Source organism: Corvus cornix, chromosome 4 (assembly GCF_000738735.6).
Source record: "Corvus cornix cornix isolate S_Up_H32 chromosome 4, ASM73873v5, whole genome shotgun sequence".
Taxonomy (NCBI): domain Eukaryota; kingdom Metazoa; phylum Chordata; class Aves; order Passeriformes; family Corvidae; genus Corvus; species Corvus cornix.
The window spans coordinates 11,359,627-11,385,462 of record NC_046334.1 but is presented as its reverse complement, the minus strand read 5'-3'; the positions used below and the strand labels follow the sequence as shown (position 1 = coordinate 11,385,462).

At 39.7% G+C, this 25,836-nt stretch overlaps 1 protein-coding gene and 1 long non-coding RNA gene across 9 annotated transcripts in view; one reads left to right on the top strand and one right to left on the bottom strand.

Moving 5' to 3' along the window:
- The window catches only part of IL15 (interleukin 15), a 39,859-nt gene extending 29,345 nt beyond the window's left edge, over nucleotides 1–10,514 (bottom strand). For 2 of the 4 annotated variants that reach the window (XM_019293365.2, XM_010412077.3), the window contains exons 1-2: nucleotides 10,396–10,514; nucleotides 9,938–10,157 (exon numbers count right to left, since the gene is read on the bottom strand). In XM_019293365.2, the coding sequence (XP_019148910.2) occupies nucleotides 9,938–10,157; nucleotides 10,396–10,499 (324 nt within the window). In that variant the 5' untranslated portion in view covers nucleotides 10,500–10,514. The other 2 variants (XM_039550637.1, XM_019293366.2) reach the window with 2 other exon arrangements.
- Nucleotides 3–25,836, top strand: LOC104697268. 5 transcript variants are annotated; one of them, XR_005601715.1, is made up of 6 exons: nucleotides 3–685; nucleotides 1,662–2,373; nucleotides 3,248–3,332; nucleotides 4,989–5,093; nucleotides 14,496–14,669; nucleotides 23,325–25,836. It is a non-coding gene; the product is annotated as an uncharacterized LOC104697268 (long non-coding RNA). The 5 variants fall into 5 exon arrangements; XR_005601716.1 differs by lacking the exon at nucleotides 3–685 and having other exon boundaries at nucleotides 1,266–2,373; nucleotides 23,325–23,444; nucleotides 24,219–25,836; XR_002048250.2 differs by lacking the exon at nucleotides 3–685 and having other exon boundaries at nucleotides 1,266–2,373; nucleotides 24,219–25,836.

Here is a 25,836-nt window from a genome sequence, read left to right as displayed (position 1 = left end):
AAAGCCACAGTAGATTTCTGAGTGTCTCTTAGCCCATCCTTAAGATCATTGAAAGCAGGAAGCTGCTGAAATTTCATGAGTAACTTTTCCAATTCCCCTGTACATATTCTAAATTAATGGAAAACACAAGACAGACTTTCTGAAAAGGTTACTTTTATTTAGATAATAGAATCCCATCTTTGAATTTTGCAGGATAAAGGGGGGGTCCCTGGAAAATGCATATTCTCAGCAAAGGATAATTTTTTGTGATTTCTCATGACAGTCATGGTGACTGTCTAACCAGTTCTTTTTGCCCTTTTTGTTACCTTTCTACAGGTAACACAATAAAATACAATTGGAATGTTTAACTTCCCTTCTATAAATTTTTTTCCCTAGATTTTTGTTCAAATCTTGCAAGGGTTGTGGTTGAAGAAACAAGCAAATTTTCGTTCAAGCAACTGGTTTTGTACTCATAGCAAGACCTTGAAGAGATACAGCAGAAAACAAAAGCATGTTGACAGAACAGTTTATTTGGACATTAATATTAGCATTTTTTTATAAAAGCAGTCCCAACATAATCTGCAAGAAAATCAGTTTGTGAAGGAGGCTGCCTACAGAAGCTGTAGAAGCTCCATCCTCAGAGATATTGAAAAATCAACCAAGCCTGGAGCAACCCGCTGTGATGTCAAAGTTAGCCCTGCTTTAGGTGGGAGGCTTGAAGAAGGGTCCTGTAGGTGCCTCTTCCAATGTGAATTATAGAATGAAATTAGGCCTTGAATTAAAAGAAATGTGGTGGAGGATGGAAATACGAAAATACAGATGTGTGATTGCATAAGCACTGTCTTCATAGAAAATTAAGTATCGAGAATTTCAGAGATATGGGCTGAGAATAGTGTTGTTTCTGTAATGTGTAAAGGCACTGTTGCCAGTTTTGTAGCCCTTCAGCAGCTGGGTCTCAAACAATAAGACAGTTTTCAGTTACCTTTATTTTGGTCACAATGCACTTGTTGGAGCTGGAATTTCCTGCACCGAGTCATTTACTCAGGCGAGTGATTTTCTTTTAAGTCCCCTTAAGAGTAATTCACTCATTTCCAGAAACAAATTAGCAGAAAATATGCCTTTCTTTCATATAATGTTTTTAAGTATTTAATTAAAGCTGTGCTTTTTGGTAGTGTTTTCAAGTTTGGCAGCCTAGAAAACCTGCATAAACCTGGCCAAGTCCTGAGTGACTTAATTTATTTACATAATTGCAGAATAGATTTTTTGGCATTGCGTAGATGGTCTCCAGCAGTCTCTTCGCGGACATATTCCATCTCAGAGCTTCCAAGGCAAGCAGAACTTTTTGTATATGTGTATATAGATATAAAAAAGGCTTTCTACAGGAACAGCATTGTGAAGGCTTAGGAACAGAAATCAGTGATGCTGCTGGTGCACAGCAGTGGAATTTGAGTTGTATGACTGGATGGAGAGCACAGCAAAGAATTAAGACATGGTGGAGGTGAAAGGTAGGAGAAAGGTTGAGTGTAGCAGAAGTAGAAGGATTTATGAACACTAAAGCATACTGTATTCAAGAACTTGAAACTCAATCCCATGCTCACTACCTTCCCATGAATTCATAATTATAAAAAGGTATTACATCTTTATTCAAAGTATGATGTAATGATTTCCTTTTTCTTTTACAGAGTTTGTGAGCCAGATGGATTGTTTTCACTGAGTGGACCAAGCTCCTGGAAAACAAACAAACCAAAGCAAACCCCTGTATAAATGTCCTTGTTTGAAAAAAAGATGTGTAGAAAAGGAGACACAAGATCACAGAAAGAAAACTTGGGTTCAACGACAAAGGCAGCAGGATGCAGCCCTGAGTCTTGTCCTTGCCTTCATCTCACCAACTCCCTGTGATTTGGGCAAGCTCCTTAACACAGATTTTTTCACAAGCAACAATAATTTTCTGAGTTCCCTCTTACAAGAAATCCTACCTTTTGGTTGCTTTGCATATCTGCCCCTAAGATGGGATGCTTCATGCTACCCAAGTAAATATTTCTAGTTGCTATAGTCAGCTAGGTCAGATGCTAGCTCAGGTTTCTCCAGGGTAGATGCTACAGCTTGAAGAAAAAGTGCCCTTGCAGGGCTTAGTTCAAAATGGCTGCGAGTCCTTACAGCTGCACAGGAACACACTGGGGGCTAAAGTGAACACAGACAATCCTAGAGAACACTGAACAATCAGTTAAAACAAAAATAAAAATTCATCTCCAGATATCACATACTGGGCCCAAAATACTTAGGTTCTTCCAATATTTTTGCATTTGTAGAGTGAAATTCCTCTTTTCTTATCCTTCAGAACTTTTGAGAAAAATTAACTAATCCATGATCAAGAAAAAACTGGATAATATACTGGTAAGCGGCATATATATATATATATATACATATATATGTGTGTATATATATATATGTATACATACACACATAGATATACATATATATATATTCCAGCCAGTATAAAATCACATGTCTTGTGGCCATGTAAGTAATTACTATAAGATAGTGTAGCTAAGGCTGTAGACGTTTTTTTATTCAATAAAAATGGCCGAAAATAAAATAAAATTAGTGAAAGAAAGCTGTAAGCAGTGAGGCAGCATACGTGAACCCCAATCTGATGACTTTGGCCATCACCAGTATCCAGTTTTGGTCTTTGCAGGACAGGTTTACCCTTGGAATTCCCAGGCTGAGAACAGGCACCAGTGCAATCCCAGGTGGGCTCCCAGTGCTACCCTCCTCCCATCCCCTCTGCTGCCCAGCCTCTCCACTGCACATGACAGCCCTGAGTACAACTGATCATAGTATCAGCATTAATTAAACCTCAGGAATGTGAAACACCAATTGACCTATTTACTCTGCCAAGAAGCAGCATAAAGAAAAACTCTAGTATTGGGGTTCCTCCCCCCTGGCATGGGGTCCAGGGGGAGGGGACCCTGGAGTAGAGACACAGCCTACAAGCTTTCCCTACCCCCTGATCAACCTCATTCCCCATTGGTTGTTTTGTGTTCCCTGCCTGGGAAGGACCCTGCTGGTGCCGTGACTGCAGAGTTCTTCAGCAGGACCCCAGCCATGTGGCTGGAAAATAAACATCTCCGAAACATCTATCAAGAATCGCTCCCTATTTCTTGTCCAAGGGCCTCGCTGCCTATACATGTTGCAGAAATCCCCACCGCAACACTCTAGGAACTACACCATTGCTGAACAAACTGTACTCCTTGTTTTTCTGCCACAGGTTACAGTAGATGAGCCTTCGAGAGCCACTGTGACTCCCACTCCTGTGTTCTTACAAGCACACTACAAACCCTTGGTTCTTATAGGTATGCCTCTTCTGTGTCTATTATTTTCATGGCATTCAGCCTGAGGTTAATATGACATTCAGCCCAAGGTTACTTGACTGTATGGCTTATACTAACAGATATAATCGGTTATTTTTGAGCAAGTGTGCTCATGTTGACAGCTTCTCCTCTTACAAGTAGGTTGATGGCAGTAACCAGCTGCAGCTTTCAGAAGTCAGGCACATAGATTTCCATAGAGTCCCGGCAAAACCTCTCCTTAGTCCTGGAAGGGCAGGTAAGGGTCCCACTTCCCCTTACAGGAAGACAGACAGCAGCTTTGTCATTTGCCAGAATATATGCAGGCCCCACTGGTAGAAGTGCCATAACTCTTAATTAGCCAATGCAGCATCGAAAGAGTTCATGCCCAACTTTCTATCATATTGTTTATCAACCAACAAGAACCAATGTTAATAATATGTTAACAACATATTAACAGCTAAAATTCGTTTTAAGATATGTGAAGTAAAACCTTGTCACTGTTGTTATTCTTTTACAAAAAATGGGTCTTCTACTGTACACGTTGTTCACAAGATCTTTAGCTCGACAACTGCATTGTCCAATTTGTATCTGCACAAACACAGTCTGTGGCAGATGGTGACCCGACATTGTCAATGAGATCAGGTCCTTTCTCCAGCAGAGACAATAAACTTTCCCACACTGTACTTATTTGCAGCTTAAACTCTAGGGAAGAAAATTACCAACACCTGACATTCACAGCCTTCTGGCAGAGACTGCAGGGCATCATTTCTGACTAGCTGTTTAGAATATGGTGATCCATCTACTCAAAAATAAACTGCAGTCAGTAAATTTTCTTCTCTTAAATTATATCATCCTAATACATTTGATAAATTTTAGTCATGAGTGGGCTGGATTACCAACTTTGGTATAAGATTTTTTTAACTATGACAGAGTGCAACCCATTTAGTCTACATGTATTTTTATAAAAGAGGCTTTTAAAAGCAGTTCCTTGGTGGGCAAAAAAACTCCATTAGCCATTTTTTGGTAAAGAATATTTAAGCATTAACACTTGAGTTAATTGGTAAACTATTAAACTGTTCAGTTGTAATTTATAGCAGCTGTATCAACAATGTCTGAATGATCACCCTATGCTGCTGCTAAGGGCATACCTCATTTGTTATACCAGGAAATACTGCATGATAATTTGTAATGATGCATGTATCTGTTACCTGCTTATAATAACTTACCAGCAGGGACAACAGCTTAATTATATAGTACATCTCCTGCTGACTTCCAAATGTTTCTGCTGTTTGTCACTAATTTCTAAGGTAAATAATAAATAAATAGGAATCAGTTTTCTTATTTTACAATAGTACATTAATTCATGAATGGAAGACAGAAAGCTTTTATTAGATGCCGAGGTGCCTAAATTCTTTGTGTTCTCACCATGACATAAAAATCTAGCCCCAGCCATCCATAAATCCTGATAGATGATGGAGAACAGGCCCCTAGTTGTTTAAAGGATGTGGATGAAATCCTAGACCAGACTTCTCAGAGAGTTGTGCAGAATATTATCTCAAAGGTGACACAGCCCTGGACAAGTGGGATGGATCTCTGTTTACACTGATATAGTACAGGCAGCTTGCATGAAATGTCTTTCTCTTCTGGTCCTACCTCCAGGTTCATTCTGAGCATGGGATCTTGGGAACAGCAGTGGACCAGCAAGAGCAGAGGAACCTTCAGTGTGCAGGAACCTTCTCTGTTGGGCACAGAGGCAGTGATAAGGTAAACTGATCTGGGATTAATGATACGAAACCAGAACTCCTTTCCTCTGTGAAAGAATGATCTGTTTGTGTAGGTACCAGGGACCTCCAACATGGCTCTGTCCCATTAAACATCAGCTCAAAAAGGAGTTCTGAGCATATACTCCCATGAGGAACTATTAATAGTGCTTTCCACAAGAGTTTGCTCTTTGCAGAGACAAACTCTATCACCTTGTTTGTTAATATGTCAGCATTCATTCTTGGAATTAATTTCTGTCCTATCAAAACCTGTAAAATGGGAATCAGACACCTCAGCTGAGTGAGAACATGTCTTTAAATTTGGGAACTGCTTGAAGAAAATGAGATTTTGCTTCATACATGTTTCTCTGAGAAATAAGTAGCTGATAATAAGTAACTGATAGTAGGGATTTCCTCCCTCAATTTCTAAGCAATTACTTTTAAAACACTTCTGAAAATTAGAAAGATTTTAGCATGCAGGGAGAGCAAATGGACATGTTTGGGATGTTCTTGTTTTGCCTAACACTATAATTCGGTGTAAAGAATTGGGAATGTATTATAATAATGAGAATTGGCAGTGAATTACCATCCTGTATTAAAATAACCTTTAAAGTCACTATTTTCCATTATAAGTGTTTAAGTGCACAGAAAAGCCTCATAAAAACCAGGAATGCATGAGTATTCACTCTCCTGGGTTTTAGCTCCTACTGATGGTGCAGTGTTGAAATAGTATAGCAACAAGACTGAGTCATGTAAAAAAGCAAGAGGAATAAAATCTGTACTTTTGTGCAGACTAACAAGTTTGTTCCAAAAACTGAGTATGGGCTGCTGTGCTTCCCTGATCCCTGCAAGCAGCAGCACTGTGCTGGCCTGCAGTGACCCACTCTATGCCACCAACCACACTGTTTGGACAGAACAGAATGTCTCACAGTGAGCTGTTCCAGACTGCTTTGTTCCCTGCTGGCTGCACAAGCTGAACTCTCCGAGCACAGAGAAGAGAAACATTGTTCTGACAGAACCCTGAACCTGACATTGGCAGGTTTGTGTCAAATGTATCACTGTCCATGGCCTGAAAGACACTGCAAGCTGAGAATGAACTCTTCACTTATAAGAAAAAATCTATTATATTATCTATACTGTCCAACTACTCCGCATCAGCCTGTACATCTGTTCCCTGTGACCCCTTTCAGTGAACACTTAGGCAGCCTTAGAATGGATCTGACCATAATCTTATTTTTCCCAGAGAATTCAAACATTCATAATGACATCACCGAATTTTTTAGGTTGGAAAAGACCTTCAGGATCATTGAGTCCAGCCATTAACCTGAGCACCACACCTATGTGTCCTTTAAAAATCTTCAGTGTTGGTAACTCTACCACTTCCCTGGACAGCCTGTTCCAATGCTGGAGCACTCTTTCAGTGAAGAAATTTTTTGTAGTATGCAATCTAAACTTTTCCTGGCACAGCATGAGGCTATTTCATCTTGTCTTATCACTTGTTACTTGGGGAAAAAAATCAATCTCCACCTGGCTACAACCTCAATTCAGGGACTTCTAGAGAGTGATAGGGTCATGCCCGAGCCTCCATTTCTCCAGACTAAATTTCTCCAGCTCTTTCAGCTGCTCCTCACAGGATTTGTGCTCCAGACTCTTCTCCAGCTCCATTGCCCTTCTCTGGACACGCTCCAGCACCTCAATGTCTTTCTTGTCATGAGGGGCCCGGAACAGGACACAGCACTCGAGGTGTGGCCTCATCAGTGCTGAGTACAGAGGGACAATCACGGCCCTGGTCCTGCTGGCCACACTATTGCTGATCCAGTCCAGGATGCCATCGGCCTTCTTGGCCACCTGGGCACAGCTGGCTCATGTTCAGCTGCTGTTGACCAGCACCCCCAGGTCCTTTTCCACTGGGAAGTTCTCCAGCCACTCTGCCCCAAGTTTGTAGCTTTGCATGGGGTTGAACTTCGGCACTTGGCCTTGTTGAAAGTCAAACAGTTGTCCTTGGGCCTGTCCAGCCTGTCCAGATCTCTGCAGAGCCTTCCCAGCCTTCAGGAGAGGTCAGCACTCCCACCCGACTTGTCATCTGCAAACTGACTGAGGGTGCACTTGACACCTTCATCCAGATCATTGATAAAGACACTGAACAAGGCTGGCCCCAGCACTGAACCCTGGGGAACACCACTGGTGACTGGCTGCCAGCTGGATTTAACTCCATTCACCACCACTCTGGGCTTGGGTAAGCAGCCAGTTTTTCACCCAGCAAAGAGTACACCAGTCCACATGACCATCCAGTTTCTCCAGAAGAGTGCTGTGGAGGGAAATCAGATAAGACAAGCAGGACTTGCCTTATGCCCTTGCTGACTGGGCCTGATCCTCTGGTTGTTCTGTACTTGCCATGGGATAGCACTCAAGATGATCTGCTCCATGACCTTCACCCAGCAGCACAGTCAGGCTGACAGCCCTGGTCCCATTGCTTATGTATTCAAAGAAAAAATTTTCTGTGTCTTTTAGGGCAGTAGCCAGATAAAGCTTCAGTTGGGCTTTAGCCCTCCTAATTTTCTTCCTGCTTAACCTCCTGTTTGTTGCTCATGTTGTGTGCATTGGTGTAGATGCACTTCAGTTGAGCTGTTGATTCTACCACCTCCTTGGGAAAGAAGCTCTAATTCCTACACGACCATTCTCAGGTACTTCCATGGTTTCTAAAACATCACTGACCCTTGTGTCTTTGTTGCCATGTAGATCTCCATCCCCCACCTCTAGTGGAAGACAGAAAAAACTTGCTAGCACATAGTCACTCAGAAACTGGTGAGCTACCTTCAAGTTTGCCTCTAGTGAGCCTGGTTTTACCCCTCTCTCCATTTTAGTTTAAAGTTGTTTCGCTAAGCCCTGCTAAGTTCTGTGCAAAGATGCTTTTCCTCCTTTGGGACAAGTGTATCCCATCCATTGCCAGCAGGTCTGGTGTTGTGCAGGCCAAATCATGATCAAAATCCCTACATTCTGCAGGTGACACCAGGCTTGGAGCCAGGTATGGGTCTGCTGGATTGTACCAGTCCTTCCCTGCAACTGGATGGATAGAGGAGAGCAACAGCTGTGCTCCTGACCCCTTAACAGTTACCCAAGGCCCTGGAGTCTCTTAATTGCCCTTGAACTTCTTGTTGCAACTTTATCACTGCCTACCTGAAGAAACAGAAAATGGATAATAATCGGAGGGTTGTGCCACAGGAGGACACTTCACATCTTTAACCCATGCCCCAGGAAGGAAGTCGACTTCCTGAAGAAGCATGCCTGATCTGCATATGGGGCTTTCTGTTCCCTTAGGAAAGCATCTTCTTTCTCTTTATGGAAGAAATTTTTGAGACAGGGTATAGACTGAATTAACCTCAGTGACAGCTCCAAGCCAGATGGACCATCCTCCTTGTTATTGTTCCATTCCAGTTGCAGAACCTCCCACCTAATGTGCCAGGTCACCAGGAGTGCTGGGGCAGTCACAGGTGGGACATGCAGGAGCATGACAGCATTCCTCTAGCCCTTCAGTCACTGTGCTGAGCCAGGCAGAGAGAGGACCAGGAATCCCCTGTGTCATACAGGGACGGTCTTGGGGTACAATTCCAGTAGCTTGTCTCTCTCACACCCCTGGATATCCTCGTTCCTGAAACTCTGGCACAGGGTGTAATTCCCGCAGTCTGCCTCTCTCACGTTCCCGGATATCCCCATTCCCAGAGTGCTGGTTCTTGTACCAGGTGTTTCCTACTGCTGCCCTCTGGTGCGGGTGCAGAGCAGGGCACAGCTATAAAGTCATACTCTTAAGCTTAGAACAGCCCAGTAGATGCCCAAATTTAACACCTCTATTGAGGTATAAATATTGTTTGTTTACACTATGTTGATCTATAATTATCTCCTTCCAAGACAAAATAACCAAGTGTTACCTTTCCATTTAACTGGTACATGTCAAATAAACTGATAACTAACTGTAAATGGAAATAAACACAATCCTGAGAGAAAAAGGAAGGGCTGCACGATTTACTACTTGGAAAGTATAGCCAAACGTGTTGTGATAATTATCATCAGGAGTTTGTTCTGCAGCATCAGACTCTCTTAAAAGTAAGCTGCCTAAAAATATCTTCTGTATACAGAAGGAATCACAAGGTAGTGGTTATGCACAGGAATGGGGACTTCCTGTTAGACTTACACAGATATATCTTGCAGATTTTGACAATACAATCCTTGACAAGTTTCTGTCCTACACATCTTTTCCCTCTTTTCCAACCTAAATGAATATGTGATTCCATGACTAGGTAGAAAGTGTTATTTTTAACAAGACTCATCAATGCATTTGTTTACTCTTGTTTGCTACTGATTAAAACCTTCCTATTACACTGCTATCATGTACAGAAACTCTGTCACTGTTTTCAGTAGGATTCCACTGACCGCAGATTTTCTGTTCTCTGCCTGCATTTAATGCTCTTTCAACTGTATACACTAGTATGTAAATAACTTTTCTCTTAGTTTTTTGTCTCTGTCCTTAGTGTGTTAACTAGGCTCAGAGCAGTAGCTTTGTTTTCTCCTCATTTTTGCTGTGTGAATTTGTTGCCAAACAATGACAGATTTTCAAGAGCTAGCACCAGTTTTCTCTATTTGCTGATTTCTCTAACACAATAGAAACAGAGAAACAAGATCCCAGTGCAACGTTAAACACAAGACATAAACTGTATCTTTTATAAGAAATCTTATGAGACAGTTTTTGAACGTATTCAATAATTTGAAGCTAATCTCTAAGTTCCCTCATCTTTTTAATACAATGAAGAGAAAAGAAAAACAAGAGCATGTCAAAAGTTCTGAAATACTCACAAGTCTCAGAATGCTGAGCAGCACGTCGACACAGAAGTTAGGATAAGGTTTGCACGAGTGACAGTAGCAAATGCTCCACCCCCTCCTCCATTCTGTTTTACTTTCAGTTGTTGTATAAATAAATTTGAACCTGATAACGTGGAAATCATTCTCATGACAGCAGACAGTAGGGATTTCCTGATGCCATTTCCAGCAACTTTCAAACTTGGGGGAAAAAAACCTAAACAAAACAACACAAAAAAACCCTGTGGGGAAATACATATGCCTACAATTTAGAAGGCAGGCAAGTGACTGCCAAACACGAAAGGCAGCTGACTGCTTGCTATCCAAAGCATGGACATTCCTGGACATTCCCTTTTACCATTCCCTAAAGGCAAGAAAGCTCATGTTTTGTGCCCTTGTTGCTGCATCTTGTAGCTTGTGTAACCTCCCAGCCAGGGCTCGGCAGAGTTGTTTACCTTGGTAGCAGACACTGTAGCTGTGACTCCTCCTCTTTGCAGCCCAAACAGTGTTTTTTTACTGGGGCAGCCACCTCCAGATGGAAAAAACAGTGGCCTTTCATGACAACACAAAGAAGCCGTGGAAGAGGGTTGTGAAGACAGAAAAGAGGCTTCCACATCTGGCTTGCTGTGGAACAACAGTGCAGAGAGGTGGCATAGGCCGGCAGAAGGGGATCCTTATAAAGGAGCTGAAAAGAATAACCTGAAAATTGCATTGAAATCAGTAGTTTGGGATTTTCAGCTGTTAAGAAAAGTGAAAGTTTAGTGTCTATAATAATCACCAGGAATGCCAGCTGTAATCCTAAAGTCCTGCTTAGACACCTCATAATAAAAACTTTTCTTCCTTGAGATAAACTTGAATGTCTTGAAGATGAGACCGAGCAGCTCCCCAGGAGTACTGTCAGGTTTCCAGGAACCGTCACTTACCTGTGTAAGGTTCATGCACTCAAGAGACAGCAGCGTAAACAGTACTTGATCTCTGTGTAATCTTCTTTATGTCCTCATCTGTGCTGTTCTGGGTGCTGGTTGTTATTCTGTGCATGTTACACTAAAAGGCGGTAAAAATATTCTGCAGCTAAATGACAGGGTTTTAGACATTACACTGTCTCCTTACTGAAGAAGAGATGAGTATGTGGAGTTGGGCATTTCCTTCTTGTTTCTCAGTGAAATAACATTTTTTCAGCAACACTACTTATAAAACAATACCAGTCAGTTCACTGTGCTGGCATATTCTCTTACAGAGAGATTCCAAAAATTTATTTATGAAGGTAAGTTAAGATTTCCGTATATTCAACAGTAGTTGTACAAGTGAGAGAAACAGGGCCTGGGACTGAATGTTTCCAGAGAGTAGTTACAGGTGGCTGCATGACAAATTCATTGCATGGGACAGCTTGCTGCCATTTCTTAGCACCCCAGTGTCCTGAGGTCCAACATTGGGTCCAGCATCCATTCTGCAGAGAAGGCACTGGAATGAAAAACTACCATGTTAATTACCTCCTGCATGGGATCAGGTTTGCAGTCACTGCCACTGCAAAGAACTAAAAAAAAATACAGAACTCACAATTTCATGCTTGCCAGGGACTCTTGGCTCTCTCACATGATACCTTACCTGTGCCTCCCGAAAAGCAGCTACTTGCATGCCCTGTACTTTGCCTCAATGCACGCGGTGATTGTCACTTTTTAAGCAGGTGTACAGACATGAGAGGTGAAATCTGCTTCACCTGGCAACTGTTAGAAACCTGGGCAGCATTTAAAAGCAAAAATAAAAATACAGATTTTCCACAGCTAGTGACAGATTATAAAAAGAAGTACCAGCATTGCAGGAAAAACATTAGATTGAATAAATATTTAGTCCAAACGAACATACCCATTCATTAACTGTCTTATGATCAGAACACTTATTTTCAGACAAAATTGGTCATAAAGATCTGTTTCTTCAGCTCACTCCAGCTCAAAGAGTGAGAATAAATGGTATCAGGTGTACATGTGTGTACACGTATGTACTTGAACTTGGATCCCAAAGTCTCTCATATTTGCCACTGTTTCAATCTGAAAAAAAATGGAGTGTTTTCCATTTGTTTTTCTCTTTCATGTGATACCTTTGCTATGCTAAATTTGACAGAATTTTCTAAACTAGGAGAAATTTATAAGCGAACAGACAAAAAACAAGCACCCAAGCTCTAGGTATTAAGTAATTATGTTAGAAGAGGGAAAGAATAACTTGCTTACTTTTTTTTGAAAAATCACTTTCCCAACAGTTTCCTCTGAACACAGCAAAATGGAATCATTACATATACAGTGGATTTTTTTTCGCTATCTGTGAGAAATGAGACAACTCCTAGTTAAAAAAAATTAAAAAAATTTATTGAAAACAGAAAAATTGAAAAATTACAGAAATTAGAAAAATATAAAAATTTGGGATCCTATGGCTCAGTAGATGGTATGCCCCAGGAGCGCAGGGATTTGAGATCTTCCAGCTGAGACAGCACTGGACCTCAGGTAGAGAAAAAGGACTTGCAGTGCTGGGCTGGCTTTTGGCTGGTCCAAAAGCAAAGTTACTAAAGGCTCCTTAATAGGAGTAAGGCTTTTAATGCCCAGCACTGACATCCACCACAGCTAACCGGCAGGGGACACTCTCTCGATCTGTTTTTTTGAAGCCTGTCTCGTTTTTTTATAGTGCCTTTGCTCCGCCCCAGTCCGCCCACAGCCCACCCACAGCCACCCACAGCCCGCCCCTTCAGTTTAAAGTGATTGGTGCTTTCCCTTTGACAGATCATCTCCGTCCACCAATAGCTCGTCGTTGTCAGAGGGGTGGTATCAGTTGAGATAAGGGTGCTAAAATGCCTTCATTAAAATTCGGGTTGCCATGGAGCTTGCCTACAGGGTAACGGCTATGGGGCTAAAAATAGCTGCTGGCTGTTAGAACTGGGGTTTTTGGAGTTAGCCTTGGAACCAAAGTGCAAGTAAAAACACCTAAAAAAGTATTAAAATACATCCAACCCATCTTAAAACACTTGTAAAAGTATACAGTAAACACAGGAAAGATAACTCTTATGGTGCACAGGTGGTTTGAAGTTTGAAAAGGGAGCATAAGTTGGGGATTTTTAACTGGGGAATTTTTAACTGGGAAGGGTGCAACTCTCTTAATAAACTACTTTGAACAACTGAAAACACTGATAATAGAACTTGATTTTTGTACCTGGGCTGATGGGTTGATTTTAACATTCAATTTAAAAATATTTAACTCAGAATTAATTAATTAAAGCACTTAATATGCAAAGACCAAGCACAAATAGGGATTTCATGTATGACACTATCTCTCTGAGTGTTTGGGTTTTTTCTTTTTTTAAGCACTGTGTTTTGTTGGCATTTCTGAAGTTTAAGATATATTTCTAACTTAATATAATAACTATTCCTAAAAATTACAGTAGTTGTATATAAAAGTAATGCATGTGCCAGTATGTACTATATTACAGTATGGTGGCAATACCATCAGCACTCCTCAAAATTTAGTTCTCATTCATTTTCTTAATTACACAAAAATGTGCTCCCTAATTTTATAATTTTATAATCATCTACTTGCTACTAGCCATATCAGGGTGTTTTTTTATAGCATAAATTATTCTCAGAGTCTCTTAACAAGCAAAATACTCCTTTCTAATTTATGCAGGTTTCATTTATAGTGGACACACGCTGTTTGGCAAGATATTGGCAATTATTCTCACTAAAGAGCAGCTAAATTGTAACTCAGTGTTTTAAGTGCAGTGACAAAGAATGTGAATGCAAACAGTGAAGTGAAAACAAATGCATTACTGTCATTTTGGAAATAAAGCAGGAAAACTGAGAACTCAAACATGACCATCCTGATTTGAAGCAATATCACCCAAATGTTTTGTGCAGGTGTGTGACTCAACAACAAGCTTGTGCTTCCTCTGCTCCTAGAAGTCTGTCCATATTCTCATGGAATTCCTTTGGAACTGGTGTTAGTTTTGTTGCTGAACACCAGGAGAGGAAGTATTACTACAGGAGCAGGAGTGAAGAAATGGGAGGGAAGAAGGCTTTTTCAGAGCAGTCTGTGTGATTGGGTGGGTACACAAACACCAGCAGTTCTAGCAAACACAGACCCCTTTAGGATGGCCCCAGCTGACTCAGCCCAAATCCAACTTCCTTTGCTAAATTTCTGAATGCTTAAAGAAGGGAGTGCACTATGCTCTTGTCACCTACTGTCTCAGTATCAGTCATTTTAGTAAAAGGTCTTGAAATGGACGTCTTCACTGATAAATTATCAACTCTGATAAGACATTATGGTCTATAATGATTTTAATTTTCTTTAAATGAATTCCAAAAATTTTAGAGAAGCTGAACCCAAATATACAGGCGCATGCAGAAGACAATAATTGCAATTTAAAATGTACCTCTTCCCAAGTACATTTTTTTTTGCTTTAGTGTTCCTGCTGTCTTTGAATTTTTGCTGCAGAGCTGAACTATGACACCATCAATTACCAACCCTATGAATTTCTGCATAGGAAAATGAAAGAACTGTTGTTTTCTTCCTCTAGGTGACAGAGTGGATATAAAGTGCTGATAAGGATGTACACCTCTGGCTCCCTCCACCATTGCCAGTGTTGCAGCCAGAGGAGGTAGTTCCAGGGGAAACAGCCTTCTGCCTGTGAGAAGTGACATCCCAGTCATCCCATCAGCATTCACCATTACTCCATGGCAGTTCAGCAAAGGTGAGCCTTGATTCTAGTGATAGGGGCCTTGATTCTAGTGATAGTGAGTACCTTACTACTGAGAAGGACAGGACAGAGGGGAGCTTGTATGATGAGGGAGTCATGTAAATCTTTCTTTCAGATAAGGTAGGAAGGTGCATTTCTGGAAATTATGATCTTCATACACAGAACTGAACTTGGTACCTGTTCTGCACCAGTGCTGTAACCACACACACCATTATTCAGGACAGAAATAATTCTATGGAGGAATTACTGCTGTAACAGAACATGTAATGTACTAAACATGTTTACTAGTTGGGAATGTGTGCCCTCTGAAAATCTAGACAACTTCTGCTTCATGGCTCATACAGGGCTATAATCTGTCTCTCTTTTTTTCATACTAAATTATAATGTTCCCTAAATTATAGACTCTTCAGATTGCTTATTAAAAACTGGCATTGCAAAACTGCTATTTAATTTCTAGACACATCTGGAGAGACATTATTATTACACCTTTCAGAAGCATGCACAATATTTCTGGCATGTTATAATTTACCAACTGTAGCCACTAAGAATGAGCTATTCCTATTTAAAGAGACAGTGTTTCCAAGCAAAACCAGATCAATTGCTAAGTCAGCAAAAGCAAAACAAAGGGAAAGGCATTTAATGCATAAAATGTGTAGAAGTGTGTTCCTGAGTCTGGGAAAAAAGTTAGCACAGAGAAATGTGCTTAGCTGGAGTTGTGTGAGGAGCATATAATTCTAAATGCCTGGTGGACAAGTTCTACTCTACTGAGACAAAATACTTGTAGTATTACAGCCTACAAGTTTTCCTAAGGAAGTTGCTCTTCAAATTGCACGATAGGAAAATTCTACATATAAAATAATTATATGAATTTTTAAAAAGCTGGCTAACATCCCAAAAGGAATGTCTTCACTGTAGAGGTTTTCTCAGATTACACTTGTGTTATTTCTCTCTCTGTTAATCAGCCTTGAGTGGAGTGGCCAGAGCACAAAGCTCTTGCAGTTCACACTCTCTGATACAGCGAACTACATGCCAAATCCACAAAACTGTTGATGACTCTAATCCTTACATTCCGAGATAGTTCCCACAGGAACAGTTCTCTACTCAAGCGCTTCTTTGAAATTAGGTGCTGTGCTACTTGACCTCAGGTGCCTGGACACCTTCTGCACTGGGTACCTGGAGCCCAAAGCAGTGCCTTGGGGAAGCAGGCACGTTTCCGTGTTAGGTTGCAAATGCTGAACAGAGCAATGTCTAAATTAGCCAAGCAGCAGGGCTGAGAAGGGCCTTTTGAGGGTTTAAATGGCCTTGGTTGCACTGGTACTGCCTCCAACCAGGGTCTGTAGCTCAGCATCCTCCCCTGAAAGCAGTGCCTTTATGCACTATAAAGCACAGCATCCAAAACATGTCAGTCAATTATTTTCTTTTTTTTCTAAACAAGCATTTTGTAAGTGTTTCTCAGCAGAAATTCCAGAACAGTGAGTTGAAGAATCAAAATTTTACATTATAACAGTGAAACTGAGTCTCCTGGGAGAGGGAGGATGGATTCCTTTCCTCTCAGCTAACTATTTGTTAACACATTTTCCCAAGATCTCTCAGTCTCAGTCCATGTAGACACCCTCTCTGAGGTTAGCAGCCTGCTTTGTGGCTCACTTTGCCATTTGTAGTTGAAGCTTTAAGAAACACAGGAAAATTTGATCCTGACCCATATGATGATACAAGTAAGTCCTACTAGAAAGAAATAACATGAGAGAGATTGATAAACTGGAGAGATGAAAGAGGAATGCAACTGAGTAATGATGTGCATTCCATCAAGATCATTTCTTTTTTTTTTTCTCTTTAATACTAAAATAAAATAACCGTGATATATGTATCAATTTTCTCATATTACTGTTTTATGGTTCCTTTATGCTGTAATACAACTGTCTCTTTAATGCTGAGAGCTTTTGTGACAAAAGTATAAAACACTTCTTGAAAAGTAATTTCTGAATAAACAGAGAAAACAAGATATTTAGCTACCACGTGGACAGAATGTATTTTAAACCCTAAAAATTTAAGAGACTCTGCACAACATAGTGTATTTAGCCAAAAGGGAGGAAAGGTATTTCTCCAACTAGTTTAAATTAGGAGTCATACCAAATTCAAAGTTGTCTTTAGTTTTGTCACATTGCTTTCAGATTTCTAGGGTACATAAAGAGACTTTTTATATATTATGACACTTGTGGAATATTGAACTCCCTCACCCCACAGGATCACTCCTTTACATAAAAAAATCAATGTGCTTTCTGTAGGTAATCTTAACATGTGGCACACTATGTACAGAAGGAGTGAATGCTCTGGGAGCCGGCAAAATTTTGAGGAGTTGATGAAAAGGTGGTAGTTTGAAATTTACCATCAATAATTGCTCATTTTTGATTTCAGACCTGGGTTTTACCATAGTTTATTGTCCTCAGACCAGTGATTTTCCCCATCTGCTTCTTCTTACCTCTCCCCAGAGCACTTGTTATTCAGGAGCAGCAGCTTCCTCTGAATGCTGTGCCTTTGCTTTCAGTGGGGCCACAAGGGACACAGAAATGTTCAACATGCACAGGAATGGAGATTCCCCATTTTTAACCTCCCCTGCTCACTCTGAACTCTCCCACCCTCTGCCTTGTGACTGTCTAGGCTAGGTGACTGAAATTCATTGTAGGATCACACAGTAGCAAGGAGCAGGAGAAATGTACAGAGCGTTTCCAGTCCTCTCTGTTACCCTGATAATTTATCTCTGTGTACTTCATGTACCCCAAAACCAGACAAAGTGTTTATAGGCAGGCTCTCTAGTATCACACCACTGAACCCTGCTTGTCCAGTGAGCAGCTTCCGTGAATTGTCTATATGAATGTCCAAAATGGGGCTGGCTTGCAGGTGCAAACAGTGTTTACTAATACTGGTATGACTAGCTATCCCTGATATTGAGTCAAGATTATGAAGTTAAACTTTAGCTGGGAGTTAGAAGCAATTTGTACTGATTGAACCAAAAGACAAGTCAACGAAGAGTTAGAAATTTAGCCAAGAAGTTCAGTGCTATTCACCATTATGCACCTGTCTGCAACTTTGCTTATAGTAAATGAACTGCCATAAGGACAAAAGAAGCAGATAGAATTATAGCCAGCACCTAGATTGCATGATCAAATACAGGCAGGAGGTACGGACCGTCTCCAGAAGGCTTCCCGAGGCTTGCCACAATAGAAGGTAGGAAGTTCATGGTGATGAAGAGATCCCTGACTTAATCTTTCAAGACCACCGACCCAAATCAAGAAAAGAATTGTGCATGTGCAAAGGACTAGTAACCTCATTTTAACAGGAAGCAGCAATGGGAGGTGCTGGAGGTACGTATATGATTAATATGTAGCACTTTGTGAAATAAACAGTGGGCAAATAACCGTGTAAGGGGCTGGCACATCTCTAGGAGGTGACTCCCATGCTGCCCACCTGCATAATAAACATACCACTTTCTAACTTTATTTAGTTAGAGTTTTTGTCCGTGAATATCGGGTTTTTAACAATTCAATATATGACTTGATGTTCTTGTTACTCTTCTATGGGCTTTGAAATCTGCTCCAGATTGTTCCAAATAGAGAAAAACAAAAGACAAACTTCTGGGCTGTGTCCTAGCATGGAGTGTAAAGCAGCAGCAGCTCTTTAAATTGCTGCGGCAACTCTGGCAAAATGAGGGAAACACAATAAACTAAAACTTTTTGTCCCTATGGTTGGATCAGAGTTTGTGTGTATTAAAATAATAGATGAACGATGTCAACAGATTATTATATTCTCTGAAGAGTTGAAATTGTGGGGGAAAAAAGCAGGTTTTTGTAAAAATATGTTATTGAAGAGGTGAGACTCAAAGCACCCATGGTTGCTTTGCCTTTTTTTGTCTTGTGTACTTGTACAGTACTTTGTCAAATATAACCAAAGAGTAGCATCCAGAAATATTTGAAATACAAATAAAAATCACATATTGTGAATTTTAATCAATAGAGGCAAAGATGTTTATTCACTGGAACAAAGTTGAGACTTTAGCACTATGAAAGAGCTAAAGAGATTGTAGAGGACAAGTGAGAATTCAAGTATTGATAGGTGGCTCTTCGGAAAGAAAGCAAATCAAGGAATTAAATCAAGTTTAAACTCAGGAAAATACATTTCCTCAAAAAGATTTCAGTTTGTTAGAGTGCAACTACACATAGTAATGCTAGTCTATTCCTGTGTAATGAAGACAGTACATAGTGAACTTGCAAGGCATGGATGACTGGTAGGCATGGTCCAGAAGACAGTGGATGTGATGTCCCCTGAGAAATAAATAATAATAAAACCTGTCCAAAACCTCAGATATGAAAGACCATGGTATTTCTTGTCACTTCCCAGATACCTACATTACTGGCAACATCTTGTCATTTGCTTTTTCTAACCACAGGATTCCTTCTGAAGTGACTCCCACTGTGTACCAGAGAGCATCTATTTTTGTACAGCTCCCATGGTAGCTAGTTTCCCATCTTTAAAAATCAATGTTGTGTGGCTTAGGGGAGGGATAGAATTGAATTCATGCTGATATAACACTTTCTTGCAAACCCTTCCATGTATTTATACTGGTGGAGACTCTGTGATTTCTAAGATTTACATTACATGGAGCTGGTCCTTAAAATTGCATTTACTTGTTTCATTTCTGGGTGACTGCATGAAATCTAACTTACTCTCATACACGTGTCAATAGAATCTTAGACCTAAGAATCTGATAAACACAGTCTTCTGGCATCCCAGAGGAGCAAGAGAGCCATTTAATCTTTGGCAAGCGGGAAGGAATATGTCTTTGCACTGAATGTATGAAAAAGTGAATTGAAACTGATGATGGTGCAAGTTCATATTATCCTAAACTACAAGGTCTTGGAGGCCTTTTTCATTGCCAGTCACCGCAATTAGCAAAAGCTATATTCAGCAACTTTAAATCAAGTCCTCTGTGCTCTGGCTGAAGTAACAAGTTTAGCTTAAAATGAGGGTTTTGGGCTAATTTGTACATTTCTCAGAAGTAGGGTGAATATATGAAACTGGTGAACTTCTCAAGGCTGCTTCAGGAATATAAATAGCCACTGTGTGATTCCTGAGAGACAGGTAGTATAACCTGAGGTTTTAAAAGTACTAGAAATATTATTATTTTTATCTGATAATTAAAGAATACTACTTCCTCACTTGAGAAGGAGAAAAGCTGTTTTTCTTGTCATCATTATGATTTCTTGTTGTTTATATGTTCTAGTGTTTATATGGAGTGTTCTTCAGTTGTGTGGATAATACAATTTGGGAGTTACCTTTGTTAAAATAGATCAAAAACTGAGTTGAAAAGGATTCTTGATAATGGCTAGTCTATCCTTCCGCCCTAAAGTGTGAGCACGTGTGCCTAAACCATACCTGGTGGATATTTTATTGAAGTTCTCTTCAAAATGTTCAGTGTGCTGAAGAACTTTACAGGAATATGGCATAATAGGACATGCAAGGAAGGTGAACAGTAAAGGGGGGATCCTGTGGCAAATGCATGAAAAAGTGTTTCAATATTATTTTGTGGTCTGCTTTTCCCTTCCAAAACATTTCATTCCTTCTGTTTAGTACTGCCTGAGGATTTGTGAACAGAGCTTTCATTTGATAGCTGCATCAGAAGCGAAACTGCTTGAACAATCCTGGATGACCTACCCATTTTCCTTTCTCTCAATTACATGAGTTCCTCTCTCAATTACATGAGTGCGCAGCACTCCTGAGTCCACCTCTCCAACAAGTTGTGCCCCCTCATGCTGGCAGGTTCCTTGGTTGCTTATATTAATTTCACAGGACACGATGTCAAAAATCTTACTGAAGTCAGGATGATGTGACAGCTACTGCTTCTCCTGTATAATTTAGACTTTTTATCCTGTCACAAAAGTAATAATTTGTCATAATTTGTCCACAATGAAATATGTGGGCTTATTCCTCCTCCAATTTCCATTTTCTGCAAGTGCTTCTGGTGGTAGGTTTTCAGGCATGGGAGATTACCTATCTAGACTGATGCACTCACTCTTTCTGCCCCCATATCTCAAGGACAGTCATTCTGAGCCTGTTTTTTATCAGCTTGGACCCCAACACATCAGTCAGATCTTCAGGAAGGCAATAGGAAGTCCTCACTGAGTCAAACCAAAGACCTGTTATCCCAGGATGCAGCCTGCCTGCCATCCACTGGCCAGAAGCACATGGGTATGAATCGTTAAAAAGCCCGGTATTCACGGACAAAAACTCTCCAACTAATTAAAGTTAGAAAGTGGTATGTTTATTATGGAGATGGAGCAAATTGTTTCTTAACCTTTTGAATGAAAAATTAATTTATAATGGCCATGGAAGACCAGCATCATAAATCAATTATTCTGCAGTTTGTGAACAAATCTTGGCTTTGTTAAAATTGCATTCTTTTATGCACTTGGAGTTAGCAATGCAAATTCAAGTGTTAGCTTTGTTTTATATGTAACTGAAAAGCACTATATAAAAGCTAGGAATTACTATTTATTTACTGTATGATATTCATAGTGAGCAGTATGTGAAATTATGTGAAAATGTCTCCTCTTTGCATGAGCTGACCTTTATAAGCTTTCTCTTCTCAACTAAATAAATCTTAGAATTCAGTTTTCTCTTACACACCTGTAAATGAAACCACTGTCAGATGGAGAATATTAATGAATACTAAACCAAAAAAGTACATAGTTGAAAAATTCACTGCTTGCTCAGCTTACATCCATACACTGGGGATATTTTTCTGCAGTAAATGGAGATTTATTCTACAGAATTTAAGCTTTTTTTTCCCCCCATCCTTTAAAGCCCAAAGGTTTGTGTGGAGAACTTTTCATTATTAGATGTGACTTATAGGATATTGTTCAGCAGCTAAAGTGTTCTGAACAAAATAATAATTGTGTGACCTCTACTTTTTTAATAGTGATTTTTCAAGCCAGTCAACAGTGTGAAGAAAGTGTAAACATTAACTGTTGTACTGGTGAGGTCCAGAACTCACTACTGTGTCTATTTGCTGACTCATACAGGGAAAGGTTTCTGGCTGCAGAGCACTGACTTAGTCCCTTTTCCATCCCCCCCGACCCTTTCTCACCATGCTTAAAAGCCAGGGGCTTTACACACTCAAGAGCTGTGGAAACTGAAGTTGCACAGGGCAATTCCCACCCAGTGACCCTTTGGAAGAGCTCAATCTCTCAACATAATGCTGTGTTCATTCCCAAGACAAACACTGCCATCAGTAGTGGGGCATACTGTGATTTGAAAACCAGCACCACTCTTCCTGTAGATATGATATAATGCTTATAACCCAATGTAGACAGAAATTTGCTAAGAAGTGCCATGTCTGCCAGAAAGCCAGCTGGACTTCAGCAACTACAGCATCTAAAAACAATGTGTGCATGTATTTTCTGGACCACACAGAAGGCATCCTCTCACAGAAAATGAAAACAACCAGCAGCAGAACAGAAACAGGATGGATTACTTCAAATAAAACCTTATCTTGTTTCTATCAATAGCATGATTATGCTGGTGCTTTACTCAAGGGTAAAGATAGGGAGTATTTTTTAATAGTCTGATGAAACAAGTAGTGATTTTTTCCCTGCTTGTTTTGAGGAGCTTCAAGACTCAATAACAAAACATTGTTCTTTCAGTTATGAGTTCTGCTTTTGCTGCCAATTTCAGGAAGATTCTCTAAGGCCATGTTTCACACTAGCATGAATGTGTTTTTTTATAATATTCCCATCAACAACTGAAAAGTGTGTTACATAAGTGTGAACATATCATAACAACTTTAATGTTAACTCATGTAAGAGCTTTTCCACACAAAACAATTTAGAAGAACTCAGGCCAAGCAAAAAGAGTGATATGTATAAAGAACAGTTTTAACATCTGTGTTGTGTTGCCTTCATTTGGGAATAAAGTGACTTTAGCTGAGGTCATTTCAATGCCAACCTAAAAGTAAAGGTGTACCTTTCCCTTCCAAGGGATTACAGGTAAGAAATGTCTCTTCCAGACAAAGATTTTCATCTTTTGATATGATGTCATTTTGGTAACTGCTGAAATAATCCACTTTTTATCTTGCAAGATGCAGTCCCTGTCAGGGTTCAATATGATCAATTTTACTGATGTTTTAAGAGTTTCATTCTGTCCACACAACTGTGTATGACTTGGACCTTATTGGCTCTGCCAAGTACTGTGAAGCAAGGATTACATAAAGAGTTGTATTTAAAGGATGTGAATTATTTCAGTCTTGGCAAAAGAGTAGTTGATGAAAAATTTTCTTTGGTTCCCAATGGTTACTGTGAAGAAAAGAATCTTGACTTCTAGGGAAATTTAATTTTTGAGTCAACGGATATGAGATCAATCTTGGGTTTTTTCAGATCATCTCTTCTTACAGTTTGTCATTGTGCTTGTTCTTATGTTGTCTCCTCCAGATGTTTTTAGTTTTTCACTAAATAGTTTTGGGATGAATTTTTTGAATGCACTTCATTTTGTTTGGATGCCCCAGTTAAGGGTGAAATATGTGTTTATCTAGATATGCTTAGTTGTAGAGGCAAAGGAAAATGTGTAGTTTGTTGTTTATGATACTGTTTTATATTCTAGCTTAGAAGCCTGAATCTTCAGATTTGAACAATTCTCTTCCATGACAAAAGCTGAACCTTTCTGACCTGTAAAAATGCTTATAAACAGAAGTTTGCAAAGTCTTCTAAGAAAATCAGTCTGGTACAGTTGCAGTAAAGTGCTTCTTATAATTTTCTTCCTTCCTTTTTTTACTCATACCTTTACTCATGTAGAATATTTTCTCATCTAGTAGTTGCTAGTTAAGTAAAATCTTTCTTTAAAATTCTGCTTTTAAGTTTTTATTCAGCACTTCACTTTTTCCCTCTCAGATTTCTTAAAAACTCCTGCAATTTTGGCACATGTACCACCATAACCCAAATCCAGCAATTTTTTTTGTTTTGTGGCATACTCTGTATTCTTTTCAGGCCTTTTTTTGTCCTTTTGCAGCTTCTGAGAAAATAACATTCACTTATTTGAACATGCTAGGCCATTTGAGGTTATATTTGTCTGTCAGCTCTTTTAGCTCTGTCCTTCATGTTAACAAATTTTGCAGAAGACAAACCCATCTTGCTATGGAGGTATTGTAAAATACATATACAAATGACAATGTTGCAGAAACTAACCAGAGGCAAAGATCTGTCACAAGTCTGCTTAATTACTCTCTTATTCACCGATTCTCTTTGCATTATTGAAAAACCTATAAAAACAATACACTGCTTTCTAGAGCCTGCGTTCCTTACTGAAAGTAATAATAGCAGTTGTTAACAATTAGACTCAGGACAAGCAAGTTCATGCCTGAGCCCAAACTTGCAAATGTGGTTTTAACGTGCAAAAAAATTGTGACACATTCTTCAGCAACAGAATGAAACCTAAACCATGCCTGGTGAGAAGAGTATATTATACCTAATACCTGTTCAACTATAATATCTTCTACAGATACTATCTCAAGCCGGCAAGAATACCGGGATCCTTACAGCACTGCAAACACAGCCAAAATCTTTTGGAACAAGGAAAGCGACCATCAGGCTCTTCTGTAATTTGTTCACTTTGTCACCTTTTATGTTGTTTATTATGGTGTCCTCCTCACTAAGAGCCCTCATCATTCCTGCCCTGTCCTTGAGGTTTCACTTCAAGCACTGAAATGGTGACAAACTGACACACAAAGGACAGTCTCCTAGATCTGAGCCAGCACGGTTCCATCTGCTGTTTAGCAGGGGTTCATGGAAAAGGGGGCAGCCCAAATGCTCCTATTAAAAGTAGAAATAATTTCATTTCTGCGTAAAACCACATTAGCCTTATTTAGCAGACCCCTTGTTCCTCAATGTGTGGAGACTTTGTTCAGTGGTGAATCCCAGCAGTGGCTGGTTTTTAGCCTCAGGCCATAGGCTGCACATAACCATTGGCCTTCTCCCGACTTTGATCATTGCCTTATCAAACAATGCTATTTTCATGAGCTCTATGCACGGTTTTAGCGTAATTTCTCAAAACACACATTTTATAGCTAATCTGTGATAATTATAACTTAATTTGGAGAAGAAGAGGGTGTGAGGGCAAAAGGTTTAATTGCTGATACATGGCTGGAGCTCTGTACCATCATCAGATGAAGTGCTGTATAATTTGTAGAGTTTTACCTTGTAATAGCTCTAATGGTGTGATACCCCTAACTAGTTTTCCAAGTATATTTGCAAATTTCATTGTTAATAACAATCTTAATCTGGTATTCATTAGCCTGTTAATTATATTGTCATTTAGAAACCCTTGCTTCCAATTAGCTTTAATGACAACATCAGAATAATTTTTCTGTGCTGCCATTTTTGTGCAACACTTTCCCATTCAAACTGCCTGCTGTTCTATCTTAATTAAATTTAATAACAGTAGTGGTAGTTTATAGGGGACTTTTTAACCTCATTTAATGTCAGACCATTTATACTAGTTTGAAGTGGGCACTGAAAATGTTTGCATTAATCCAATTACTTTTAAAAGGAGCAAACTTCACTTTTCAGATTATTTTAATTAAGGCAAAATCGCCATGAAAGGTCAAACTCCCTACCTGTGCAAATATGTAGAAACATTAGGGGGTTTTCTAAGTACAATGAAGATACATTAAAAAATCAACAATATCAAGAAACGCTAAAGCACTAATATAAAGAAGGAAGCCATAACTTTTGTTTGTTTTAATAGAGGAGGAAAGGGTGAAAAAGCTGTCAGTGTCATTAGTGACTCAGTATTGCCATTCAGACCAAATTTCAGGTAGGGAATGGTTGCGGCATTTTTTATCTTGGGAAAGCTCCACAGGGCCTGAATAATATGCTTAACATTATGCAGCACCCTTGAAGTTGCACCGTGAGACTAAAATCATGGTTCTCATTAAAAATAATTATCTTTTTAGCCTATGTAAATTTAAAGCACTTCAGAGAATCTTTCCAGGAGATTACAGAAAATGACAGAAAAATAGATTGAAAGAGATGCTAGAGGTCACTGTCATGGGTTAGCAAGCATAGTCCCGGAAGTGATGTTCTTGCAAAGGGGTTCTTACAGCTCCTCTATGACCTGA